The sequence below is a fragment of the Lissotriton helveticus genome, chromosome 7 (genome assembly GCF_964261635.1).
Source record: "Lissotriton helveticus chromosome 7, aLisHel1.1, whole genome shotgun sequence".
Lineage (NCBI taxonomy): Eukaryota > Metazoa > Chordata > Amphibia > Caudata > Salamandridae > Lissotriton > Lissotriton helveticus.
This window is the reverse complement of record NC_136068.1, coordinates 1861656047-1861673781: the sequence shown is the minus strand read 5'-3', so window position 1 is coordinate 1861673781 and position 17735 is coordinate 1861656047. Positions and strand designations below refer to the sequence as shown.

General features: G+C 45.6%; 1 protein-coding gene and 1 long non-coding RNA gene across 2 annotated transcripts; one reads left to right on the top strand and one right to left on the bottom strand.

The window, feature by feature from the left end:
• Positions 1–6549: 6549 nt before the first annotated feature.
• Positions 6550–10248, top strand: LOC144770844 (uncharacterized). Its single transcript, XR_013599048.1, has 3 exons — positions 6550–7261; positions 8508–8638; positions 9345–10248. It is a non-coding gene; the product is annotated as an uncharacterized LOC144770844 (long non-coding RNA).
• On the bottom strand, positions 7806–14999 carry LOC144770842 (zinc finger BED domain-containing protein 6-like). Its single transcript, XM_078655625.1, has 2 exons — positions 10255–14999; positions 7806–7993 (listed from the first exon to the last, which is right to left on the bottom strand). Exon 1 carries the CDS (start codon positions 13842–13844, stop codon positions 10260–10262), a length of 3585 nt encoding a protein of 1194 aa, XP_078511751.1. The 5' UTR covers positions 13845–14999; the 3' UTR covers positions 7806–7993; positions 10255–10259.
• Between the last annotated feature and the right edge of the window lie 2736 nt (positions 15000–17735).

Genomic DNA, 17735 nt, shown 5'->3' with positions numbered 1-17735 from the left:
CCCCTCGTTGTGAACCCATAGCGTTATTCAGACCATTCACATTAAAGGATATCAATTTCAGCCCCGTATTAAACGACATGGTGCATAATTAATTGCAGAAAGAAATACAAAAATTGTAATCTCAAAAAGACTTAATTTACGCATATATATGCCAAAGTATCTACCAGAGTACTGAAAATGTAAATTCTTACCACATACAGATCTACTGAAAACAACCTCAATTTTTCCATTTTTTCTCCCACCCCACCTTTACCCGTGGCCCTCCTCCTACTACTCTCCCCCACGCTTGCCACTGGGTCGTGCCCCCAACCATAGAGGTGTCTTGGAGTAACACCCCGTATCCTACCCAGCCCTCCCCCTCCCGCTCCCTCACCCCTCCACCAAATCCACCATATCTGTAGCCATTATATGACCATAATCTGAAACAAAAAAAACAGAGAAAAATACAAGCCAGAAGTGTGCTAGGAAAACACAAAGTTAGCCTACAACATCTATCCAGTTGACATTTGGCTGAGCAAATCATTAGCTTCATCAATATCCGTTAACAAGTGGAATTTGCCTTTAATCAGCACCTTTAATTTCGACTGTTGTGCTATAGAGGCTTGTGCCCCTTTAGCTTTAAACAGGTGCAACATTTTCACAAACTCCTTTCTGCGCTTCGCAGCGGCAGCAGACATGTCGTAAAAGATCCGGCATTTTGTAGTAGCATTTTCTGCGAATTGACCCTGTTTTATGGCCCTTGACAGAATTGTCTCTTTAACCCGAAAGTCAGCGAAATTAACCAGAATAGTACGGGGAAAAGGGGAGTTCAGAAATGGCTGAGCGGGCACACGATGAGCTCGGGTGATTGTCAAATCACCTTTGAATTCTGGAATAACTTTGTGCGATATAAAAGAAGTGACCCATTGAACCATATCCGAACCCTCAATTTTCTCTGGGACCCCCACTATTCGCAGATTTGAGCTACGATTGTAATTCTCCAACTCATCAAGCTTGGATTCCAAGGCCTTGGACGATTTATAAACATCTTTAACGTCCTTTTGAAGTTTGGGGATTTCATCCTCTAAACTTGAAATTCTGGCTTCAGCCTCCTGAAGACGAGGTGGGAAAGAAGTAACAATATCCTCAATTTTGTCCAGACGATTTTGAATCCCAGCCAGTTCTGCCTTCTGAGACTGTTTAACTTCACGAATCTCATCCAAAATTAGGTTAAGCATGTCTTTAACCGATAATTGCAACGTATCTAAACCCGTTGTCCGATTAGTCTCAGTATTCAAAGTATTCAAAGACAAGACAAGATAGGGCCCACCATATCCGCCTTTTCCTCCCCAACTTGCGAATCATAACTTGCGGCCTGGTCCACCTGGCTATCAGCTCCATCATTTAAGTTAGTGACTACTATTGCAACAGGAGCTGTGCTGGGATCTTGGGTGTGGGCTAAACCAGGATTAGGCTGGGTGGAAACAGAACAGCTCGATGTGAACAAGTTATTTCTAGGCTCAAACAGTGGAAACTGTTTTAAAGGTTTATTAATAGACATCACTTTCAGCTGCGCACCAGTATCCACTACAGCCACAGGATCTTGTTGAATAGAATCAACTTGAAGAGTCTCAAGTGGACGAGTGTTCCCCAAAGTATCAGGAGACTCTATCATTGCCTCAATCTCCCCCTCAGAACTCACAAAAGAAATCTCTGCCCTGCCTACCATCTGGCCCGCTAACTTTGCAAGTGCGGCCTCTTCTTTAACCTTAAGACTTCGGGCTCTCGTCTTAGCACGTGCGTTTGTTAGTTTGCCCATCAACGACTGTAGTTATTTAAGAAGTTTATAGAGATGGGGAGAGTCGCGCAATAGATGCGACCGCGAATAAAAATACTAGTATCCACTCGACGGCGCACCTGCAACTCCCTTGGTTTGTCACACTCTTGCATTAAACAGAAAAATCGAGTATAACAACAAGACTGCAGGGCAGCAGGGCAATATGGGAGATGTAGTCCAAAGTACAGTATTCACTCACCACTAATGAGACTGCTGAAAAAATAAATAAAAAGAAACGCTATCAGAATAGCGTAAACAAAATCCAGGCGTACTAAGTACACTGCTTCACTGCTTTACGAGAAAACCCCGGTCTCTCAGGGGGTTGGAAAGTGCAGCGCCGTCATTATCGAAGAAAACGTCTTCAACTTCAGCACGACAACTGCTTCTGCTCAGGGACCTAGCTGTGTTTTGATAATGAAGCCTGAGGCCCTTGGGTCAAAAGAAGCACGCAGTAAGCGCTATAATATGAATATTCGTCGAGATTCAGCCATATGTGCTTAATCTGTTGCCCGAACTCATTGCTTGCCACTTGCAAAAAAGAAGAAAAAAACAGCTCCCGCACAGAGTTTGCTATGAGCTGCTGATAAATGCCACCAAGAGAGGTTTTCTGAACAAAGTCAGTGAAAGCGGGGGGCAGAGATGCGTTTTAATCTCAACGTTGTTGCCAAATGAAGATAGGTATTCTCCTCACCCTGCTTGATACAAAGTAATCCTTCACATCAAAAAGTCCGTTCGAAACTACAGAGCCGCTCACCGCGCCTCACATCCCCCGTGAGACAGGCTCCAACTCAGCCTTGAACTCCGTGAAAGATCCTCAGAAACGCTGCACCCGGCAGCGAGCAGCACGCCAAACAACGGTGGTCGCCATCGGATTCGTGGTCAGGGGGAGGAGCAATGAGCAGGAAGCACTGAGCTACGTGGAGGCGTGGAACTCCACAGTAGCGGCCCGGCCTTTGCCCACGTACTCCTCACTGAACATTAAGTGCAGGTGCGGGTCGATAGGGGAGGATCCATCCACATTATGGCACAATCAGTAATATATACACTTTCTGCACAACCTACTGTATGCCCTACCTTCATGCCGGTGCTTCCATATGGATTTTTGACTCCACTGTCATTGGCCGGAGTATTCACAATGGAGATTACTCATGAATCTTCCTCCACTTGTGCCAAGGTGTGTGTCACCAAAGGAGGATCAGACATGTCCCTGAGCTGCAGAAATACAGAACTGCTGCAACTTGTCACTTTTGCCTTCAGTGTGCATCAGGAAAGTGTGGATGGTCTGTTGACAGAATTTTTCACCTCTGTTTGAAGGGATAGAATGCCTTAAAGATGATCTGATACACCTTCATGTTGACAACTCTGTCCAGCTTGTTGCCCTGAAACAAGGCAGGGTGGCCTTCCACCTCAGGTAGAAGAACAACTGAATAAATTAGAACAGGCTGATATCATTGAGAGGGTTGATGGTCCGACTCCATGAGCATCCAGATTTGTAGCAGCACTCAAACACAAACAAACCTGGCAAATTCATATTTCCGTGGCAAGCGCCTACCCGATCAAGCCATTAAGAGAGAACAGCACTTGACACCCACAGTGAATTACATCATGAAAGAATTAAGTGTTATCAGTGGTTCTCCAAGATGGATTTAGGAGCTGGCTATCACCAGTTGATGTTGGACCTGGAGTCACGTGAAATCAGTACTTTCTGAACTTGCGTGGATCTACATAGGTACAAGTGCCTCAGTTTCAGAGTTTAGAGTGCAGCAGAAGTATTCCAAGATACAATAATGAGTGTGTTGGCTGGCCTTGAGGGAGTCCCCATTATCAGTGGCAATCGCTTAGTTCATACCCCTATGGCGGAATCACCCCTTGATTGACTAAGGGCCGCATTTCAATGCCTGTGGGACAATGGTCTAATGCTCCATTGAGAAAAGTGTGCTTTCCTTCAGAAGGAAATAGAGTTTTTGGGCTATAGATTCTCCCAGCATGGAGTGTTACCTGATCTAGCCAAATTCCAGGATCAGCCCCGGCACCCAATACTGTTACTGGTGTGAGATGCTTCCTAGGTATGGTCACATGCTGTATCTGTTTCATTGGATACCTGACTGACCTCTCAGCCCCATTGAGAGAGCTGATGAAGGCCAAAGCAGTCTGGAACTGGGGCCTGATAAGGAGTAGGCCTTTCAAGCAATGAAATGAGCATTGTCAGCTGACACCACTTGGTTTACTTTAATCCTGCATGAGAATTAGAAATGTCAGTGGATGCGAGTCCTGCTTGTCTTGAGTCATTGCTATACCAAAGAAGAACAATGGGAAAGGAGCTCCAATGCTGTACACCAGTCATGCGCTTACAGAAACTGAACAGCATTATTCCCACATCTAAAATGAGGCCATCAGAGTGCACTGGGGCTTTTGCTACTTTCAACTATACCTTTATGGCTAGTCTTTCTTTGTTGACGTGGACCACAAACCCTTAATTCCACTTTTCGTGGGGTCATCCTCAAACACCCCACCCAGAAGAAAAAGAAAGAGTATCATTTCATGGTTGTCTATTGTCCTGAAACTCAGAATCCAGCAGTTTATCTATCGAGACGTGCAAGATCGACCACATAGAAAGAAAAGCCTGACACAGAAGAAGTGGAGGTATGTCAGGCTGACAATGGAATGGCCTAGACCTCTATCCATTTTTATCAAAGAAATTGAAAAGGTCATGACTGACTGTGAGTGTCTCCAGTTGGCTATCTTAGTGGTAGCCTTCAGAAGATGGTGCACTTTAACCAGTAGAATGCCCTGCTTGCTGAAGGAAACAAAATTGGTCTTAGCCTCCCTGTATAATGTACGCACATATCTGACAGTATCTCCTGAAAATTGTCTCATAAGAGGCTCTTGTCTGGTGGTTTACGGGCCTCTACAACAACAAGTGGTTCATCCTAATCACTTTTCTCATCAAGGAATTGTCAAGATGAAACCCCCAAGGAGATTCAAGGCCTGGTTTCTGAGTGTAGACACCCTCGTGGAACCAACATTTTGCCAGTGCCCATTGTGTCAAGCTGTCAAACCAGTGGAACCGCCAGCACCAATCATCACTGAAAATATCCCACCATTTCCAATGCAGAGTGGCAAATGCTGATTTTGGAAGCCTCCTCAAAGGGAGATACATATTAGTTGTCATAGATGACTTTTCAAAATACCCAGAAGTTGAAGACATGGGCTCGATGACTGCAAGTCAAACCACTCCTAAGTTGAAAAATATCATTACCAACCAAGGGTTCCTCAAAGAATTGCTCACTGACAATGGTCCTCCATTCACAAGTCAGGAATGTACAGAATACTTACAGTTCAGAGGCACTAATCACCGGAAAGTCACACACCGCTGCCTACAAGAGAATGGAGAGGCAGAACAGTTCATGCGAACTTTGAACAAACTGCTCCGGATCACTCTGGCCAAGAGACAAAACATGGAATGTGCTCTCTACATTATCCTCCAGGAATATCGCCTTACACCTTACTCAACAACCCAAGTCAGCACCAGCTCCATGTGTTTGAACTAACCCTGGGCGTAGTTCGCGTAGCCGCACTCCGCGAAGCTACGCGAAGACGCACTTGCACTCCGCGAGCTACGCGTAGCTCCGCGGACATGCGTAGTAGGTTGCTAGACCCGTTCGCGCGCCGTTTTTCGTCTTCGGGAGCGCGGTGCGCGTGTTCGGGGCGCTGCCTGCATGCTCGCGATAGCTAGCGCGCTAAGTTACTCAATGAGGTTTGTCCCGCCCGCTTGCGTTCCCTTATTTCCGGTTCCGGGTCACAAGTAACGTGTTCGCGTTGTGTTAGACATGTTCGGGAACTCATCTTCTCGTTCGCACTGCCAAAGTGCGTGATCGCGTCAAATATCGCGCGAACTTACCGCGGCGGTCGCGACGGGCAGAGCCATCTTCGATTTCACACTCTGGCTATGGTTTTGGGCCTACTTCAGCATCTCACTCCTATCTCTTCCATCCTGGTCTTTTCCCTCAGTTTTTCTAACTTTCTTTACTTCGTACCTATTTCTGTCTGTGCCTAGGTTTATATTTCTCATTTTATTGTTACTTTTACCACTTTTTTTGCAACTTTTCTCTTGTTTTATATTACTTCCTTCTTTTATCTTTCTTCTTTCTTCCCCTAACCTTTTTGTCTTCAACTTTCCTTCTCCCCTCCACCCAGAACCATGGTGAAGGGTGCCAGCAGAATCGGCGGCTCAAAGGGCAAGGCGGCTGTGCCTAAAAAAACCAGGCTGCCTTGCGGCAGAATGCGCCCGGCAGGAGTGACGCCCCGCCAACTTTTTGGGGAGGAGGAGTTGGCCGCCCTGGTCTTTTTTATCCAACGTCACCTCCCCTTGACTTTGGCAGCAGGCGGCAGGCCCGGCTCCGGATACCAGCACATTGAAGAGCGTCTCCGGCGGTGGGGGAAGGTGCGCCGTGCAGTCTTCCGCTGCTCCGGTATCCGGCGTACCCACCATCAGCTGTCCCACCGCTGGGCCGACATTTTGGACCGTGAGCAGGACCTGTTGGACCTGCTTGGTGTGGAGGTTGTGGGTCTTGGTGAGTGGCTACCCCAAAAATAAAGTGTGTATATATATATATATATATATATATATATATTTATATACATATAGATTATATATATATATATATATATATACATATATAGATATATAGTTGTCTAAATATTGTTATTGTATCTTTGTAAATATTGGCTGAATAAGTAACGCGATGACTGTTGCCCCTAGTTACATTTGCGATGTATTCCGGTATATCTACTGTCATTGTATGACAGTGTTCTTCTTCTTCACTGGCTCTTGCGTGTTGTTTCAACTTGGCGCTAGCTGTTGCTGTTTATTGATGTGAGATTTTCTTTATTGCTGAGAACTGGAGTTAGTTAATGCTATTAATAGAGTCTTGTCCTTCCTTTGTCCGTCAGTGAAATAGCGGTGGATGGATAATTATTAATTGTACGTTGTTTGCATATTGTAGCATTTTTTTCACGGCCTTCTCTTCTGCATGAATGGAATCCTTTTCTTGCAAAGAATGCTAACGTTACTTTGTTCTTCTTACCTCAGCCAGGGCCGGCTCTAGGGGGCATGTGCAAGCTGTGCAACTGCACAGGGGCACCAAACTTCAGGGGCCACCGCACCAATAGATATCCTTAATGTAATAATACTCTAAGGATGGATACATATTTGCGTTGCGGCCCCTGGCATGGATTTGTTGCCTCCGGCTCTGTTCCACTGTAGCAGTGTGATTTGCAATTATGTCTATGTTTCACATCACTCAATGTATTTATCTATGTTTATTATTTTAATTTTTACATGAACCACAGAATCCAGGGGCAAGCAGAATACAGGGACCGAGTCGGCGGGTGAACCACCAGTTACACAGAGCTCCTCTACTGCGGATCCTGCTGCTGTCCCCAGTAAGTCCAACAGTGCTTGTTTTTTCCTCTGTAATGTGTCTGCAGTGCTTTGTCAATTGACAGCAACCAAGTAGGCATCCAGAATGATGTTTGTCTAGTATTTTTGTAAACGTTAGTATACCACTACTAGTCTTGTGGGTATTCTTCTATCTCCTACGGAGTTATATACATATTGCACAACTATGTAACTATGCACACGAAAATTGGATGTTGTTGGTACTGATAGGCAGGTTGGACCTTACTTACACCTCAGTCACAGAACTCTGAGGAACGCACAATTCACTGAACGTCAGCCTATATGGCCTGAGTCATTGGTCTATTGTTCAAATCACACTCCTGAACCCCAATACCAAGATGCAGAATGCTTTTAGGACACAAACCGTTAGCTAAGAAACCCCCTTTTGCTCACTCACTCGTGTGAGTCTCTAAGACAACAGACAGTGAAAATAAACTTCAGAGTCAAAGTGGTCATTCCAAAGCTTTATTTTGTTAGAAGTAAGTAAGTAACATCAATGTTTTTAAGTGCTTCCGTCCGATACGTTGAAGGGCCCACCAGAAAAAATCCAGAGTTAAAACAGGCATAATAAAGTAATCAACATTTGTACAGCTACTAGTGCACAATAGGGAAATGTGGCAACTATCGGAGACCTCTCACCAACGTATACTGGTCAGATATTCCTCTTTTTTTGTAAGCTATGGAAATGTCCGCTTCGTAGAAGGCAATCTTCTCACCTGCCGAAAAATAATGACAAAAGTGGTGCACGTTAGACAGTATTAAATACATTTATGCCAGTTTTATGCAGCCATGCTAAAAAGAAGTTGTGTAACCTGTAAGCAAACTGTATCCCACAATCCACATAGAAAACTTAAATACGGGCCCTTTTACTTTCCCACCTCTTCAGGTGTATGCATTGAACAATGATGTGTTGCCCCAGAGCGTCTTCTCGTACTGCGCAACAAGCTGCGAGTTAACACATGCGCAAAACTGGATACATTGATGTACAAAGGTTACATAGTTCACTTCCAATTTCCAAGGACTAGAGTAGCAGGACAGATGAGATGAGCTTGGGTACCATACCATAACAATGAATGCTAATAATATGTGTAGTGACTCTGCTGTACTATGCAATGTGGACTCATACTGATTACGTACGTTGGACTTAACTGTTTTGAAGAACTCCATTCTTGGTGAACAAGTACAAAGTGGGCTGTGCATCCATCTAAAAAGGCGTACTTATTTTTATAGGTGCAGAACCCTTACCATCGACCAGTGCCGACGGGGACAGCGGCGCTGCTTCAGCGCTCCCGGCGGGGACAGGAGGAACAGAGGCACCTACACCAGCAGCAGTGGGGGGGAGCCAACAGCGGCGGGCGATGGTAAGTTAGATTCAATAGTGATCTGCATTACTGGGTGGGAGGGGAAAACTTTCTCACTGTACTCTACTGGAAAATATATGTTACCTTTACTTGTCATTAGCATGCTAAGCATTACCACTACAGTAATGCAAGTGCCTGATAGCAGTCGGATGCATGGGTTGTTGTTAAAGCATGTAAAGGGGAAAACACAGCTGCCAGCGTGGTTGGGAGACACACCCAATACCGGTGGTTAGTGGATAGTCTCAGCAGCTGCGGTGTTTTGGGCAAACCCAAAGGCAAGGGAAGGAGGGGACGACTGGGTGCATGGGTCGTTGCTGGTGAAACACAAACCAAATAAGGTTTGTTGCGCGGTATAAAGTATTATAGTCTTTACTAGACATGTGCTACTAGCTGCCCCCTGTTAATTAATGTTACTTTGAGAGTGTTCCCGCCTTCCCGGAACAAAAGGAGATATGTAAAAGACAGGTGTTCGTTCTAATGTGTGTGACCGTTGAAGTACACCCATGCTAATAGGGCAGACATAAAGCCGTGACAAAAAGTCCGAAAAATGAATAGAGGCTGTAGAATGTTCAAGATAGACGCAACACTATTTCTGGTACTCAGCTTGCTTGCTAGTGCTACTGTGCCGCCCACTATGTGTTGAATCAATGTTGTGTTCTTGATTTGCGGGGAGTTTGGATTAACAATTCTGTTTCTTTCTTTATAGTTACTCCTTCCCAAAAACCAACCAGGAAGGAGTTGGCAGTCCGGGCCCGGCAGCGGAAACTGCAGGCAATTGTAGAGGCCTACCGCCGGCTGGTGGATCAGGCCGAGGAGGAGGAGGAGGAGGCGGCGGCAGCAGCTGCTGCCTCTTCCAATGCCCCGGGCCCCAAGCCTGCAGGACTACGTCGCCGTGGTCAGGCAGCCGCCCGCCGCCGCATTGTTACATCTTCGGCGGCCCCCCCACAACAACAACAACAACCACATGCATGCAAGTGTAGGTGCCGTGCTTTCAAAGCAAAGATTCTCCGCCGGGTAGCGAAGTTGGAGGAGGAGCGGAAGAAGCAGGAGGACGGTCTAGAGGAGCGTGTCAAGATACTGGTGGACAAACACCTGAAAGCCCGCCGGCTTTGAAATGGACCCTGTTTTTTGCCCCTTTTTTAATCCTTTTGTTGGTGGGTGGGATGTGGGAGTTGGGGTGTACATTTGGGTTGAAATTTGGTTGGGGTTAGGGGAGGGTAGGGAGGGACAGCTCTGGGTCAGGGGGTTACATTTGTTATATATTTTATTTTTCTATTATCATTATTAAAATATAAAAATAAAACAAAGATATTATTTTCACAAGAAAACATTTGAAGTTCATTTGTGTTTGTTGGGGGGGTGGAGGGGGGACTGTTTCACCAAATAATGTACGTTGTGCAACATGAACATGCACTACGAACGATAAATTAAGTACTGACTGCACCTGTAGTAGTAGGGTCACAAGTGCATAAATAATTTATATTATTAAATAACATGGGAAAATTGCCCATCACGTGAGTCTGAAGTTACTACTAGCATACTTTAATTCCATGCACATTTGCTCAGAGTCGGCTAAACAATCCTATGCAATGCATTGCATCATTCCTTTAACATACCTGTCCTAGTTGTCAGGGAAGAGGAGCTCGTCCTCAAACTCTGTGCGTTCAGACAGAAGTAGGTCATGTAACCCAGTAGTGAGGACGTCTTCTTCACACTCGCTTTCTTCATCCGGCGGTGATTCACGTACTTGATAGTCTGGTGGTATGAAGCGTTGATTCATTTTTATCATTGTCAGCCGCTCCACGCTTTTGGGGGAGAGACTAGTCCTTTTCGATGTGACAATGGCACCAGCAGCACTGAAAACCCGCTCAGAGGAGACACTGGCTACAGGACAAGCCAGATACTTTATCGCCAGCCTGCTCAGCACTGGCCACTGTCTCCTTCTTTCATACCAATAGACCAATGGGCTTTGCTCCATGAACACCTCTGTTGTGTCATCCAGATAGGCCTGAACCATCCGCTCAATGTTCATTGGTGCTCGGCTTTGCTGGTCCTCTTTTCCCTTTGCAACAGCAACGGACTTACCCATCCCTTTCTGTATAAAAAAATCAGTTATGCTTTTGGTTGGGTCTGCTGAATCAGATCGTGTAGGTGCTGCTTTTGGTACTGTTGGTGCCTGCTGGAAAGCAGACGCACTGCTCTCACGCTGTGAAGAACTTGCGTCAGGAGTACTTGGACTGGCCTGGGCTGGCAGTGGCAGGCCTTTAAGTAACAGCCGTTCAGTTTCTAACTCATTAGCTTCCGCAGCTATGGAAGTTTTGTACTTGTCAACATCCTCATCTGAAAATGGAATTACTTCGTTACTGCTGACAAATAATTTGTACCGTGGATCCAAGATTGTTGCAGTTATGTAATGTTCACCTGACACAATATTGTTGAGCCTTACATTTTCACACAAGCGGTTGACTAAGCCCTTGGCTAAGGTATATGCATCAACTTTTTGTTCGTCACCTTCGTATGTTTCACAGACCTCCTTCACCTGTTGCTCAAGCATGTACAACAATGGGATGGCTTGGCCCATAGTACAGTCCTCCCTGCTAACTGCACGTGTGAAGACCTCAAAGGGTTGCAGCATCTCTGTGATGCATTTAATGAGGTCCCACTGCCACATCTCAATGGTCAGGGCTTTAAGATTAACAGTAGGATCCCCTAATCTTCTTGACATTACATAAGCATTCAGTGGGATGTACTGCTCAAAGAGACGCTCAAGCATGAAATAAGTTGAGTTCCAACGTGTTGGGACCTCCTGTATCAGTGCTTTGACTGGCAACCTATGCTCTTGCTGAATGACCCGTAGCAGCTTCCGTCCTTTGAAAGAATGGTTAAAGTGCGTGCATATTCTTCTGCAGATGGCCATTATGTTGCTGACTTTGGCTTCATTTTTCAGAAAGTCTTGCACGACTAAGTTTATGCAGTGTGCCAAACAGGGTACCCTGAAATAATGTCCTTCTCTCATTGCCTTCACTACATTACTGCCATTGTCGGTGGAAACAAAACCAATCTTAAGGCCTCTTGGTTTCAGCCATTCAAAGACCTTGTCATTAAAGTCAGACAAAATGTTTTCAGCAGTATGACTTTTGTCCATACCAAACATGGCTATAGTTGCATGTCTGCGCGTATCATTAAAAATTCCAGCAACGTCACGGAGGCCTGAAGTTAACTTGTCTTTAACACCTGCAAAAGAGATCCAGTGTGCGGTGATGCACATGAAATCTGTAGCATCGCAACTGCTCCACATGTCTGTTGTCAGGTGGATACAATGGACAACACTCTGTTGTAAGGCTTTCCCAATCAATTCCAGCACATCGTGGTGTAGTGCTGGAACAGCCACTCGGGCAAAATAGTAGCGACTGGGAACGTTCCATTTTGGGCAGAGGGTTGCCACTAATTCCAGAAATCCAACAGCCTCAACAAATGAAAATGGGAGAAGGTCCAGTGCTAACATTTTCGCAAGTTTGGCATTGTATAAACGTGCTACTGGGTGGTTCCGCTCGTACTTTCCCTCCTGCCTTAACATGCTAGGAATGGTAAGCTGCTTTGCATGTCTTTGAGTTGTGCTAGACGGACCACCTTGCATCGCAGACTTTGCACTCCTTGGTGTTTCCAGCTGACTCTGGTGCCACTGAGAAGTTGCAGATGCGGAGGATGTGGTCTTTACCACTCCAGTGCTGGCGACAGGGGTCGATTGTGTACCACTCCTAGATAGAAGGTCATCGTCTCCCTCTTCTTCTACCTCCTGATCAACCATGAGTGGACCTTGTACCACTGTATCCCCACCAACACGAGTGCTAACATTTTTTAAGCTTGCAAGGTGGTTCTCCCACCTGATCACGTGTGTTTTTTTCAAATGGGTCGTTTGGCCTCCAGTCCCATAGTTTGTACCAAGCTTACCACGACTAACATTGGCATGACAAATGGTGCATACAGCAATGTTCTCCTGAACTGGGTGAACCGTAAAGAAGTCCCACACTGGGGAGGTAAACTTTTGTCTCCTGCCATAGGAAGAGGAGGACCCACTGCCAATGCCGGATGGACTGGAGGATTGTGGAATTTGACTATGGGACAGCTCAGTCCTAGTACTGCCACTACCTCCTTCTGTTGAAGTGGCGCTTCTGCTGGATGTCGGATGCTGCCGGGCCTTCGCTGTTGAAAAAATTGGAGCTGGTGTTACTGTGGGTGTTGAGTGTGTAGGAGTTATGCGTGGTACCTGCTCATCAGTCATTGCAGCATTTCTGGATAGGGTGAAAATGTTTGTCTCTACATCCTCTGCACCAGGAATAACGCTTGTGATGATGACAGTGTCAGACCCGTCTTTATCACCAGCAGTATCCTGCTCACCTACATCGACCTCCATAAGTTCAAGCCTGCCTGGAAACTTCCTTTTTCCTAGCATGGTCTTCTTGGGATGTCTCTCCTTTGAATGCGCAGATAGTTGTGGCTGCCAATCCGTATCAAGGTCATCGGAAGCGATGCTTTGCGAAGAACTCGATGCACTAACCCTCCTTTCCCTTGGTGAATTCGAAGGAAATAGATCACCTACAGAAGTGGCTTCCTCTTCTTCTTGCTCGGAAGGAGGCTCTACTTCCTGAACTGCCCCGACTTCGGGAGGAACAACTACTACTATTTGGTGCGGAGATGGTGGTTGTTGTTCTTGAGGAAGTACTATTGCGGGCTGGGGTTTTTCAACAACAACTGTTGCGGGCGGTGGTTGTGGTTGTTCAACAACTGTTGCGGGAAGTGGTTGTGGTTGTGGGTGAACAACTCCTATTGCGGGCGGTGGTTGTGGTTGTTGAACATCTACTGCTGGCGGTGGTTGTTGAGCACTTCCATCTTGCGTGGATTGTGTACTACTTTGAGACAGCGATAAGTTTAGTTCTGGCTCAGTATCACTGCTCGCAAGCAGAAGGCTGGCTACCTCTTCGACCCTCATCATGTGCTTGGCCCTGGGATGCTGGCTTGCCCCCACTAATGCAGATGTGCTGGTCCCAGCTTGCACCCCAGACCCCGCTGCTGCAGGCGTACCTTTTGGGGTGCCAAAAAAGGTTTTGGGGTCCATACCAGACTTAAGTGACACTTCCTTCTGCTGTTCCTTCTTCGCAGCAACTTTCTTTGTGGTGGAGGACCTGGTAGCTTTCTTAGGGCCCATCTTGTTCTGATGTCAGTCAGCTCACAGCAGCACAAATTGCAGAGATGTCTGGTCAGATGAGTCACACACCACACGTGGCGTCCAACTGAAGGACGTCCGTCTGGCGGTAGAACGAGCGATGGATGAAAAAACAACCAGCACCTCCTCAGTCTTTTTTGTGCACCTACAAGTAAAGAAGGCAGAACAACATCAGTCAAACAAGCAGTAAGGCAACGTGAACAATTGAAAGACACACAGGTCAATGTATAAAAGACAAAACAGAAGACTAATAATACCAGTCCAGCAGCACCACAGCTCAAAGGCCACATGAAGTCCAGAAAGAACCAATAAAGTGAAGCAGGCCTATAGATACCAATATGGACAGAAAAACGAGGATGCCTGCTGCACATGACAGGTTAATGTGCAAGGAATAAATAGCCCATGGCTAAGACAGAGGTTGTAAACATAACACCGCAAAAACACATACAAAGAAACCCCTGCCCAGGCTCCCAAAACAACAACCAAATGACAAATTCTGTTTTTTTGGGTGCACAAGAAAGACCTGCAACATTTTTGAGAAACTTTTATGCAACTCGGGACATATTGTCCGCGAGAATGCTAAATCGGCATGTTCGGCAGCGCGAACGGAATAAAAAGTCGTGTTCGCGTTCCCGAGCAAGTACATTGAGTGCGCGAACACGACAAAAAATGTAAGTTCACGTGCTCACATGGTGCGAAGTTACCAAAACTACCCAAGCTGTATTCCTAGGGTTACCTAATGGCAGAAATTGACAGAGTATTTAAAGTTTAAACACACCCAAAACCAGAAATACCCCACACATAAAAATAAGATTTTCTATATCAATCCAAGCCATCCATGATTTTCACATTTAAGGGTACACCACAAAAACAGTTGATTAACTTTCATGACCCTATGAGTAGTACCTATGGCCTACTGCCAGAGTAGGCCACAAGGTTGGAGGCCTATGCCTATGGCAAAAGCACAAAGGAAGGACACACAAAATGGCCGCCGACATAGGGCCTGGCCACCGACAACAACATGGCAAAATATATCACAAAGGAAGCATACACAAAATGGCCGCCACCACATGGCCTGGCCACCAACAACAACATGGCAAAATCACAAAGGATGTAGATACAAAATGGCCTCCACCACATGGCCTGGCCACCAACAACAACATGGCAAAATATATCACAAAGGAAGCATACACAAAATGGCCGCCACCACATGGCCTGGCCACCAACAACAACATGGCAAAATCACAAAGGATGTATATACAAAATGGCCTCCACCACATGGCCTGGCCACCAACAACAACATGGCAAAATAAATCACAAAGGAAGCATACACAAAAAGATCACCACCATAGGGCCTGGCCACCAACAACAACATGGACAACTTTACAAAATGGCCTCCACCACATGGCCTGGCCACCAACAACAACATGGCAAAATAAATCACAAAGGAAGCATACACAAAAAGATCACCACCATAGGGCCTGGCCACCAACAACAACATGGACAACTTTACAAAATGGCCTCCACCACATGGCCTGGCCACCAACAACAACATGGCAAAATAAATCACAAAGGAAGCATACACAAAATGGCCGCCACCACATGGCCTGGCCACCAACAACAACATGACAAGAAAGAGAAGACAGACAATAATGCCTATGGCAAAGGGACAATGCTTTGCTTCAGAAAATGGACACACCACACCACCGCCCAAATTGGTCACCCCACCCCAAAAAAAAAAAAAAATAACAGAGGAGAGAAAATGGAAGTGGTCCATGCTCCAAAAAGAGAAAAGTACTAACAAAATGAGAACATAACATAAATGAGGAATTTTTAGGTGCACAAGAAAGACCTGCAACATTTTTGAGAAACTTTTATGCAACTCGGGACATATTGTCCGCGAGAATGCTAAATCGGCATGTTCGGCAGCGCGAACGGAATAAAAAGTCGTGTTCGCGTTCCCGAGCAAGTACATTGAGTGCGCGAACACGACAAAAAATGTAAGTTCACGTGCTCACATGGTGCGAAGTTACCAAAACTACCCAAGCTGTATTCCTAGGGTTACCTAATGGCAGAAATTGACAGAGTATTTAAAGTTTAAACACACCCAAAACCAGAAATACCCCACACATAAAAATAAGATTTTCTATATCAATCCAAGCCATCCATGTTTTTCACATTAAGGGTACACCACAAAAACAGTTGATTAACTTTCATGACCCTATGAGTAGTACCTATGGCCTACTGGCAGAGTAGGCCACAAGGTTGGAGGCCTATGGCAAGAGCAAAGTGGCTGGAAACATTAAATGGCCGCCAACACATGGCCAGGCCAACCACAGAAAGTTAATAAAATGAACTCATGCATGCCTACACACTAACTACATGGGGTACTAGCTACTAGGGTCACATATTGGCTTAAAAATTAGAAACATTTTAAATTCCACAAAATGCAATGTTAGAAAAAATTTACAATTTGGGACCTCATGAAAGTACAGGCCTCCATCAATAATTTAATTCCAGGATTGAATACTGTTGTTAAAAAAAAATCAAATCAAACAAGCACAAGTCTACATCACTCATACATTACACAAACTTACTTGAAAAAGAGAATTCCAATTCAAAAAGTCCTCATTAAATCCAAGGTAAATCAGTAATGCAGCCAACACAGACAGAAAGTGATCCTTCCAGCTCCAAATCCAAAGGAAAGTGAGCACCACATGGACAAAGCACTGGGAGGAGCCTGGTGGACAGGAACAGGAAGTTGTAAACTCAAGAGCCCTTCCTCCTTACTCTGCAAAACAAGAGTAGAAACAAAAAGAGGGGTCCTTCCCCCCTAAAAATAAAGCCAAAGGTACAACTTTAAGGTTTTTTGCCTTTTTTTTCCTAACCAAAATGGTAATTTATTATGGTTTTAACATGCTCGCGAGTTATTCTGTACAAGAATGCAGTTTCTGCGTGTTCGGCAACTCGATCTTACCAAAAAGCATCCTCGCGCGTCCTTATGACGCTATCTCGCATCAAAATGACGTTATCGCGTTCGCACCGTCGCACGGGACTGTGCGAGAGTGTTTCCAAACATGGTGGCACAAGCGACCAGGAAAAAACGAACGCAGAACGAAGGTAAGCCATTGCCGCGCACGCGATAATGTTATTCAGCGCGCGAGAACTACGCTACGCACCGGATCGCGGAGTTATCGACAGCTACGCGTTCTCCGCGGAACGCGGAGCTGCCGAAACTCCGCAAGCTCCGCGAGCGGAGCGTAGTTCTTCGCCCAGGGTTAGTTTGAACCAACCAGTGGATGATATCTTTCCCAAAATTGAAGAGCCATCAGCAATGCAGAAGCAAGCTGCTGAAACACTTCAGAATCGTCAGATACAGAAAGACTGCATGTCCAGAGTCGGTAGAGCCAAATGAAGTTCCATCATAGTTGGGGTTCACGTGATGGTAAAATATAGACATCCATGTAGTAAGTTTCTGTTTCCTTTTGAGATTTATCGATGGTGGATGCAGTAAATAAAAGGGACAATTGTCACTGCTCAGAAAGCTGGAAAGAACATCACAAGGAATGAATATTTTTTCAAACACTATCAAGCTCCTGCGAAGTGTCCCAGGAAGGGTCTTTTTTCCTGACCAGACATCCCAAGTCAATGAATTGGAATCCGATTGTGAATGCGTCCCCCAGAAGGAAATATGCCCTTCCTTGGAGCTAAACCCAGATGTGCTGTCCAATTCGAGCCAACATCTGTAGTCGGCAAGGTGAGAGGAAATGAGGGAAGAAGCCACTCACCAAAGAAGGGAAAGGTACCATCTCTAACCCTGTCCTGCCAGATCTTCTCATCTGAAAGATTTCATATGGAACTGATTCCTTTGAT